The sequence below is a fragment of the Myotis davidii genome, unplaced genomic scaffold (genome assembly GCF_000327345.1).
Source record: "Myotis davidii unplaced genomic scaffold, ASM32734v1 scaffold1949, whole genome shotgun sequence".
Lineage (NCBI taxonomy): Eukaryota > Metazoa > Chordata > Mammalia > Chiroptera > Vespertilionidae > Myotis > Myotis davidii.
The window spans coordinates 933,208-943,170 of NW_006300366.1; the positions used below are offsets into that span (position 1 = coordinate 933,208).

The following is a 9,963-nucleotide window of genomic DNA, read 5'->3' on the forward strand; positions in this document are numbered from 1 at the left end:
TGGCTGCGTGGGCCTCGGCCGGGGGCTATTGTGGTGCGGGGCAGGGAAGATGTCCTCCTCCGCGGCCAGGGTAGCTGCCCCCGCCCTCGACCCCGCGGCGCCGGACCTGCGGGTGCGCGGCCTTGCGCCGCCGGGATGCCCCCGAGGAACTCTTGAGCAAACCTGAAGAAACATGGCTGGAGTACAGTGCACAAAGGTGGAAAATTGTAGTGGATGAGATCAGATAGATAAGCAAGGGACAGATCAGTGAGACCCTCATAAGATAGGATAAAGTGTTTAGATTTTTCCATTGCGTAACAGGAAGCCACCAGAAGATTTCATGCCAGCAACCACTTCCCAGTTGTTTCCTCCGGACGAGTCCCTTTCAGCATCCCTTAGCCCGACGCAGGAGCCGCGCCCGCCCAGCAAAGGGGCCAGCGGCCGCAGCAGCGTCACTGCAAACGCAGCGCCTGGAGCTACCGGGAACTTGCTCCCAAGACGGATCCAATGTCCTGCCACCCGGAAAGACGGGGGTGGTACCGGGAGCGCGGCGCCTTTTGCCTCCCGGGTCCAGCTGGCACCAAACAGGTGTTCCCAACGAACTGCCCGAGGGCACCTCCCTGCGCGCAGTAAGGAAGACCTGGGGCTCTGCCTCATATTTGGGACCTTGGTTTCCGCCGTCAAAAAACAGCGACAATAAAATGGACTTGCCACCAATGCAGTATTTCACACACTCTGAACTTCTGGGCCAACAGATTGCATAGTTAGGATACTCAGTCTTCTGAATAAAGCTCGGGAACAGTACTTTCTGAAGTGACTCTGGTTCTTATGCTGATCTTTCAAAGAGTCTCTTTTGCCTGTTCAGGTCACTGAATAGCTCTGTTTTCTGATCCTGGCCCTGTATTTGCCCCTGCCTCCCTGCTCTCCCTCATTACATTTAGTAACAATCTCAACTAAGGGTCAGCCCCACCGCCTCCAAGTTAGTATTCCGCAGAAGCATGGCAGTAAGCGATAGGAGACAGACAGGGCGGGGCCAAAGTAGGCTTACAGTTGTGAATACATAAAAGTGTTTTCTTGTATTGTTTATTAGTTGTATTACTTTCCATATGAACAACTGTAAACCTACTTTAGCCTTGCCCACACACACACTCAGCTTTAGCGTTAGAAGCTTTTGATCCCTCAGGGTTTAAGTTAGGGCTGGTGGTATATACTGACCTCCTCAATCATGAAGGAAGGGAAAAGTGAAACATTTTAGGCCCCAGCAGCCCTCAGTTTTCAGTGTAGTGGTCATTTTCTTATAATCCAAACAATGAGACTTGTTTGGCTGGAAAGTCGGGCGAGAACTGGATAGGGATTTATTGCCTAACCCTGGAGGGTCCATTCAGTCACTCCGGGCATCACTAATCACAGGTTTGGAATTGTGATGGGTGAAGAACTCAGCCATCTTTTTTGTCTCAGAAAGACACTAGTTGCCAGGAGCCAGGAGCAGAATCAAAGACAGATTTGGGAGAGGGAGAACCCAAGGAAAGAAACTCCTCTGCCCCAGTTCTGAGTACAGGCTGACACCTCCCTCTTTTATGTGCATTTCACCCTAAAGCTTTAAATAGAAGATGGAGTTGACTGGTTTGGGGAATGGAAGAGAGCAAGAGGCTGACAATATCAGAAAAGTGAGGGTCCCACCTTTAGCAAGACAATAACCTCCCAGCTCTTCCAGGGAACTAGTGCTGAAGAGTGGGGGTTCAGCATGTCACCCTCAAGGTAGAAGGGTTAACCCCCATCACCGCTGGTAAAAATCCTCTCTCCCTTTGCATGGCTCAGACATTCCCAGGACTGACCAGAGGCACACTTACCCTCTAGCTTGGGAAGAGAAGTCTCACAATAAAGACCAATGCTCCCCAGAAGCAGTGCATCAAAACTGCTTCCAAAGCACTGGAGGAGCCCCAGCAACATGTTCGCATGGTCACAAGTGTTTGTAAAAGTTGGAAAACAAACAAAACCTTAAACTGTAATTGAGGCAGGAAAGTTAGAATAAAGCCTCAAGCTGTATCCCTACCTTCCCATTTTTTGTCTTGGTCACAGACATAACCTTCACTGCCCACCTGTTCCTTCTCTTCCCCCTCACCAATTTCTTATAATTGAGAGGACAAAAAGGGGGGGGGGGTGATTCACTATCTGGAAAGGAGGGGCAAGGACAAGCTGCATTGTCACCCCATCAGCGTCAGAAGCAGAGGACCACCCTATCTACCCCTTGTCCATCTATATGTATAAGCCTAAGTGACCAGCCGACCGGCCGGCAGCTATGATGTGCACTGACCACCAGGGGGCAGATGCTCAAACAGGGGCTGCCGAGCTGCGGTGACTTGGCAGCTACGGTTCTCAGGTGACCCATCCAGAACCAGAGAGGAAGAAGGAACTTTTAACATTTGCAACAACATGGATGGAACTGGAGAGCATTATGCTAAGTGAAATAAGCCAGTCAGAGATAGATAATATCACATGATTTCACCCATATGTGGGATATAATGATCAACATAATTTGATGAACAAGAATAGATTGATCTAGAGACAAATGGTAGGGGAGTGGGGGGTTAGAGAGCAACTAAAGGACTTGTATGCATGCATATTAGCATAACCAATGGACACAGACACTGGGGCATTGGGGGCTTGCCCAGGGTGAGAATGGCTGGCGGGGGTGGGTGGTCAATTGGGGAAAAAGGAGACATATGTAGAACTTTAGACAATAAAAAAAATGTATATGTCAATAATTACAGAAAAAAAAAAGAGAGGAGGGAGCCCGATTCTGGTGCAGCACCCGAGGACTGCCCTCTCACAATCCGGGACCCCTTGGGGGATGTCAGAGCCCGTTTTGGTCCAATCCCTGCAGGCCAGGCCGAAGGACCCCACTGGTGTACGAATCCATGCACGCCCCGGGGCCTCTATATATATTGTCCACCCGACCGGTAGCTATGACACGCACTGACCACCAGGAGCAGACACTCAACACAGGAGCTGCCATGACATGCACTAACCATTTAAAAATAAACGGGCACCACGGACCTGGCACCAACAAACCAATGCAGGCCTTGCCACCACCCTGGAGCGACACCCCACCAAATCACAGCCAACGCTGCCAAGACCCCATAATGCAAAATTCAGCCCAGCCTGGAAACAGTCGCTGTGGGTGTCGGGTAATGATGTCACATAGCAGTGCCTGCCTTCCTCTCCTAGCAACTAGCCTTCTTGGAGTTTCTTTAGTGCAGGAACCCAACTTGCTTTATAGCCAGGTGCATTTTATAGTTTAACTAAATGTCTGTGAAGCATTTTCCCGTGCCTCATCTCATTTGATCCTCACAGAAGTCCTGGAGTAGGTAGATAGGAGACTTGGTGGAATACTATTTTCTTTTCATAAACTGGAAAACAGAGATTTAGAAAGCTTAGAAACTTGACCCTACTGATATTCTCCCTTTCTCTATAATAGAAGTGTGAACCAAATTCATGATCGACAATGACAGATGGAAACACACGAGTGCGACTGGCACCAGAGAGAGCTTTATATGTATCGCACTAGTGCGAGTCAACTTAGCTTTTTATATATACAGAATAAACTTGCTTCAGTAGACCTGCTTTCGGATTTAGCTAAACTTTTTCCAGCCCAGTGAAGCATCCCAACTTCTCTTTCAGGTAACTGTCAGCAACACAATAGTAAATATCAACACGAAGCACATTGTTATTGTAGATCAGGCAGGGAGAACAAAGGGTAAAATATTTAACTGCAGCAGTGTTTGACTATGTTCTGCACAGTGAGAAAACCTGAAGTCATTTTTGAGATCCACCATTTCTCTTCACAGACATTTGGTTACAGTGTAAAGTGTTTCTACCTGGCTATAAAGCAAGTCGTCATAGCGACCAGGCAGAAGGTGGGAAGGACACTTAGCATATAGGCTAAGTTGACTCACGCATGTGCGACACATATAAAGCTCTCACTGGCACCAATTATGTGTGTGTTTCGATCTGTCATTGTTGATCGTGAATTTGGTTGACACTTCAATTATAAAGGGGGAATACCAATATTAAAATATTTCTTCTAATTAATTTCCTTTCAATGTGCATGAATCCATGCACCGGGACACTAGTATTTAATAAAACCCTTCCATGAAGTCCGGCTGGGGCTGGCTGGTGTGGTTCAGTGAATTGAGTGTCCTTCCATGCACCAAGAGGTCACGGATGGATTGATTCCCGGTCAGGGCACATATCTGGATTTCAGACTCGACTCCCAGTAGGAAGCAGCCCATCAATGTTTCTCTCTCTCTCTTCCTTCCTTTCTACCTAATAATATTTTTTAAAAAATCTATTATTAAAAAAATCAACAAAAAACAAAACTCCCACCAAAACTTCATTAGGACATTTTGTTCTCTGAGGTCACCTGCTCTCACTTCTCAGTGCATACTATTACATGAAGAAATGTAGTATGCTTTGCTAAATGTAACGCTTGAATTATTTCTTCTCCTGTGACAAGAACCTGGACCCCGATATTAGGTTGAGGATTCCCTGGGTGCCTGCCAGCATAACAACTGGTTAAGAGTGATATCTCTTTCCTTTGACTTTCTTCCACCATACTTTGCATTCCGTCAGGTATAAGTGGAAGGGCCTTGGGCATTTGGGGATTGGCTAAATTGTTAGGGATACGTTTAGTTTGGGTTTTTTAGGGTCACATCTGTGGTTTGCAATTACTTCTGTGAGTGAAAAACACTATTGTTATGGCTTGAATTATGTCCCCCTCCCCCAAAATTCTTATGTTAAAGTCCTAACTCCTAGTACCTCATAATGTTTTCAGAGATAAGGTCTATAACAGCCGTGGGCAAACTACGGCCCGCGGGCTGGATCCGGCCCATTTGAAATGAATAAAACTAAAAAAAAAAAAAAGACCGTACTCTTTTATGTAATGATGTTTACTTTGAATTTATATTAGTTCACACAAACACTCCATCCATGCTTTTGTTCCGGCCCTCCGGTCCAGTTTAAGAACCCATTGTGACCCTCGAGTCAAAGTTTGCCCACCCCTGGTCTATAAAGAGGTAATTAAGTTAAAATGAGGTCTGAGGGGAATCCTAAACCAACATGACCGGTGTCCTTATGATAAGAAATTCGGACACAGACATGCACATAGGAAAGACCATGTGAAGACATAGTAAGAAAATAGCGACCTACCTATAAGCGAAGGACAGAGGAACTTCAATGAAACCAACCCTGCTGGCACCTTGATCTCAAACTTCTAGAATTGAATTTCTGTTAAGTCACCCAGTCTGTAGTATTGTTACGGCAGCCCTAGAAAACTAATACGTACAGCTTCCAGGAATACTCCTAATGTCAACAATTCTGGAACACAGGCTGACGCCACAGAGGGACCCTAGGCCGTAAGCCATGGCGTGAAGCCCTGAAAAGCCCCCACCTACCTCTCCTTGGACGTCTGCTCCTCATGCTGACTCCTCTTCAGCATATGTAGTTTCACTTATACCAGAGTGGATACTCCGCAGTGACATCACAGTTTGGCTATTATGATGTAATGAGGAGGCATCTGATTATTCTCACACTAGAGCTTGATGGGTAACTGGACTTTTCATCACTCAGGTGATGTGGAGACAGTACTACGCTAGAACTTGACATTTTTCAAGGATGCCTCCCTTTAACACTGATTTCTGTTGCTCCATTGTTTTAGACAGAGGCCCTTGCTTTTCCTCCCTCTCATATTTCTCATGTTTGGCTTTAGGGTTTCCCTTGGTAGGGAAAAGGGCTTTGCTCTTCTCTCCAGTGCTTAAGGAGCAGGATGTAACTTGGATTGTCCCCTTAAGGAAAACAACCTCCACTCAAGGGGAAACACGGGACTTCTACCCAAGCTCCCTTTAACTGCACCAGCAGCTGGTGCGACCTGCCAGGAAACTAAAGCACTGTGCCCTAATAACTTTTCTTATCACTGCTCCAATGGTGGTGGGATCTTTTACTAGGGAATCACATACCTGGGTGCCCAACTCCTTCCCACCCAACTTTTGCATAGGCAGAGGACTCTAGTAGAGAGGGAATAGGACTTTTACGAAATGAGATGACCAGGAAACTTGCCTCTGTGTCTCTTGCTGTTCTTGGCCAAAAAACAAACAATACTTCTCAATATCTGATGATAAATTCTTTTCATATTTCAACTTTATTTCAAACATGAGGTCTTTTATCCAGAAGGGAGAGCTGGTGCATGAGGAAGCTGCAGTGAGGCACAATACTAGTGGGTTTGGGGCCCAGTGACTAGGGCTGCACTATGAAGGGGTGGGAAGACTCTGGGCCTGATGAGAACAGTAGTTTGTGGTGAATTCACAGGGCAAACTTTCCTTTCCTATCCAGGTTAGCTACTCAATGGGTAGATTATGCAATCTTTGTAGCAACTTTAGTGATATCAGCAAAAGAAGTGCCAAAGATGGGAACATAGAGAAAACTATCAGTTCCTCTTGTTTCTCTTTATGCCTGGATGGGGAAGAGAATGGAAACTAGTAGCAGAAAATGAAACATTTCTGATATTCCTTGCCATGAAAAACTGTGGGTCTGATTGTGCAGAAGCCTGTTTCATAGCCTGGGAATAGGATGTAGTCAAGAGGCCTGGGTTTAAGCCCCATCTTGAGCTGTACTAAAAAAAAAAAAAAAATTCTTTGACCCTGCTGGAGTCACTTTTCATCTCTGGATCCATGTCCCCGTCTGTATAGGAGCCAGGACCCAGTGATCTCTAAAGACAAGCCTTTTTTCACAGGTCTCTGGTTCTATGACCCATGGAATACAAGGATCCACAGGAGCGCCAGAGAAACACAGGAATTAGAAGCAAGGGAGTTAGATTGGAAAGCTCAGGAGTTAGGGCTTATTATGAAGAGAAATGATGACCTACATTCATAATGATAAAGAAGGAAGGCTATGAGACATCTGACGTCTGGATGAGAGAAAAAGGCAACAGTGTTCCTGCTGTGTTGCTTCAAGGACCCAAGCCCCTGACTTTGGTAATAGTTTCTCTTCTGGAACTTTCTAGTCCACGGCTGATATACTGTAAATTGCTCCTGTTCACATAGTCTTCAACCTTGCAGTGGTTCTTAATCTTCCTAATGCCGCGACCCTTTAATACAGTTCCTCATGTTGTGGTGACCCCCAACCATAACATTATTTTTGTTGCTACTTCATAACTGTAATGTTGCTACTGTTATGAATCGTAATGTAAATATCTGATATGCAGGATGTATTTTCATTGTTTGCGACCCACAGGTTGAGAACCGCTGCTTTAGAGGAAAGTCCCCACCACAATGCCTAACACTCATAGTGTTTCCTGAGTCGTATCAGCTTACCCCCAGGCCCTGGGGCAGCTCTATATGGGAAGAACCAGACTAGTGTGCTGGGTCTATAAAGCTGAGAATGGGCCAGTAACTTCTTACAAACCATGGATTACCCTTGGTTCCCTGCCCCCAACCACCTTGCATTTATCCACTAATACCAGGACTCTGAGAGAGGGCCCAAGCACACAGAGCACCCAGCAATGCCTTCGTCAGGGATCCTTCTAGCAGCAAGTTTAGGCAACTGGCCTGTTCAAAGCTAGTGGTAGGAGTGTAAAAGGGTGTGGCACACGAACAGGTATGGAGGGTTGGCTAGGATCAGGGGAGAATCCCATGGTATGGGTTCAAATGGATTCCAAGTTCTCTAGCAGGCAGGTGGGTTAATCCCTTGCTGATCCTGCAGAGCTGGGACACTAGCATAGGAGACAGCAGCAAGCTCCTGGAAGGAGATGAAATGTGGGACTCTCAGTGCTTTGCCTTCTCCAAGCCAGTTCAGGAGACCGAGAGGATGGGAAGGCAGAGCACAATTAGAAACCGCATTTTTTTTCCTAATAAGAAAAAATTGTTTTTAAAGGAAAAAAATGTAACATCACAATTATGCACAGAGGCTCTGGAGATTTCCTGGGTTCATAATCCTAGCTCTGCATTCACTACCTATGTAATCTTGAACAAATTACGGTTTTAGAGTTTCCTATCTCTAAAACAGGGTAATATTATAATGCATGCAAGACACCAGATTTTAGTGGATACGTAAATGTGTACTATTACAATTGTTAATACAACATAACAGTAATGCATACATATTAAGCAAGAGATTACTACACACTGAGCCTCAACCCAATCTCCCTCTCCATTATCCTCCCTTGGGCTCTTCATTGATGACTATTAAGTGCATTGGTTGGTGGCTTCCAGTACAGTTTCTCTCTTCACTCTGCTGGAACTTTGACCTGAAGATGATCCATAAGATGCATGAAATTTTTTTCTTCACCAGAAGGATGATATTTAAAGGGGCATTTGTTTGAGGAATGACTCAGAGTCCCTCTCTTTCAGCCATCTTTCTTCAAAGGATTAAGGCTTTAGACGGGAGGGGCATGGTAAAAAGCCCTATATTGTATTCCGAACGCATGTACAGGTACATGCTCATGCACTCTCTCCCTTAATGACAAGGAAAAGGGGGCTGCGGGAAATTTTCTTTGAGAAATCAGTAAGAGATAGAAAAGGGGACGGGGAACTGGTTACCTGGGAGCTCCTTGTTCCTCTGCATCAGGAACTGCTTCTTTTCGCTCTTCTCCCTTCTAGAAGACTGTGAAGAAAGAGCCTGAGGGAGGAAGGTGGGTCAATCATGGTCTTGGAGAAAAAGTAGGTTTTCCACCCCTTCTGTAGGGAGAAGGAATAGCACAGGTGAATAAGGATGAGAGGGAAACAAATAGAAATAGAGATAATGAAGGCAGATGCCCTATATGCTAAACGAAAAGTGAAAGTGATGAGGGAGTGGAGGGAGTGACAGGAAAAAAGAAAAGCAAAGAACTTAGGAACAGAATAAGAGGAAAAGAAAAATAACCAGCAGAGGTTAACCAGGAAAAAAAAGGCATAAACATGAGTGGGCCAAAGTCCGGCTCTCCTACTTCACTTGCTCAAAATATGGAGCAGACTGCCATCTTCTGGAGCCACTTAATTTTCAAGTTGTTTTGATTTTTTTTTTTTAATTTGAAATGATCTCCCTTTTATGCCCATAATCCTTTCTCCTCAAGAGAGCCCCCAATGTTGTTTCCTTTCATCTTTGGGACCTCCACGCATCACCGTCCCCAAGAGAGATGCACCTCTTCAAAGCTATCTCAGAGAACCCAGGCTGGGGCCAGAGCAAAAAGCAAGGGCAGAGGATGGGCTGTGGTTTGAGAGGCTTATACTGAGGTTGCAGGCTGGTTTGGGGATGTTTCCTGGGCTGTGGAAGACCTATCCTCAGCCCCAATCAGATGCTAGGGGCTCTGTGTGTTCTGAACTGTAGCTCTCCAACTGTAGGTTGGAGAATGTGGCTCCTCATCTATACTGTGCCACTCGCAGATCATAAAATGTCAAAGCAAGGGTCCGCAAGAGATCACCTAATCCAAATCCAATTTCCCAAGGAGGAAACTGGGCCTCGGAGAGGTGAAGGAACTTGTCCAAAGTTATATAGCTAGTCAGTGACTTCCTTGTCTTCTGAAGCAGAAGCAGATTAGTGATTCTTGGGATTCACTGTCCCTTGACAAATACAGTCCATAAAGTGCGTAAAGGTCATTAGAAGGCACCCCAGAAAGGTAAAGCGGGCACTTCCCGGGAAGCCCCTGAGTGTATCAGCCCTTTAGGCGCTGCGTGATTTGGCTGCAAGGGCAGGCCTGGAGTTGGTTTTGCCTTCATTTTAACCCCGAGGGCCGTCAGGAGGCTGGAGGAAGGGGCTCTGACTGCGACCTGCCATCACTCTCCAGCCAATTCTGAGACTGAAGCCAGGGACAATCAGGAGTGACAAGGGAATCCCATCACGATGCCAGGGTCAGGGAGCAATGGCCAAGTTCCTAGAACTTTAACAAGGCAATTACGGCTGAATTAAAGCTGGGATGGGCAGGGTTGGGGGACCTGAGGTGGCACACGTGGCGGG

At 46.1% G+C, this 9,963-nt stretch overlaps 2 protein-coding genes across 2 annotated transcripts in view; both read right to left on the reverse strand.

The window, feature by feature from the left end:
- HOMEZ (homeobox and leucine zipper encoding) overlaps positions 1-8,648 on the reverse strand; it is a 16,314-nt gene extending 7,666 nt beyond the window's left edge. The window contains exon 1 of the mRNA XM_006776792.2: positions 8,571-8,648. Coding sequence (XP_006776855.1) covers positions 8,571-8,595 — 25 coding nt within the window. The 5' untranslated portion in view covers positions 8,596-8,648. The remainder of the gene's footprint in view (positions 1-8,570) is intronic.
- PPP1R3E (protein phosphatase 1 regulatory subunit 3E) overlaps positions 7,884-9,963 on the reverse strand; it is a 3,601-nt gene continuing 1,521 nt past the window's right edge. Inside the window, exon 4 of the mRNA XM_006776818.2 lies at positions 7,884-8,708. The gene's annotated coding sequence lies outside the window, so the exon portion shown is untranslated. The remainder of the gene's footprint in view (positions 8,709-9,963) is intronic.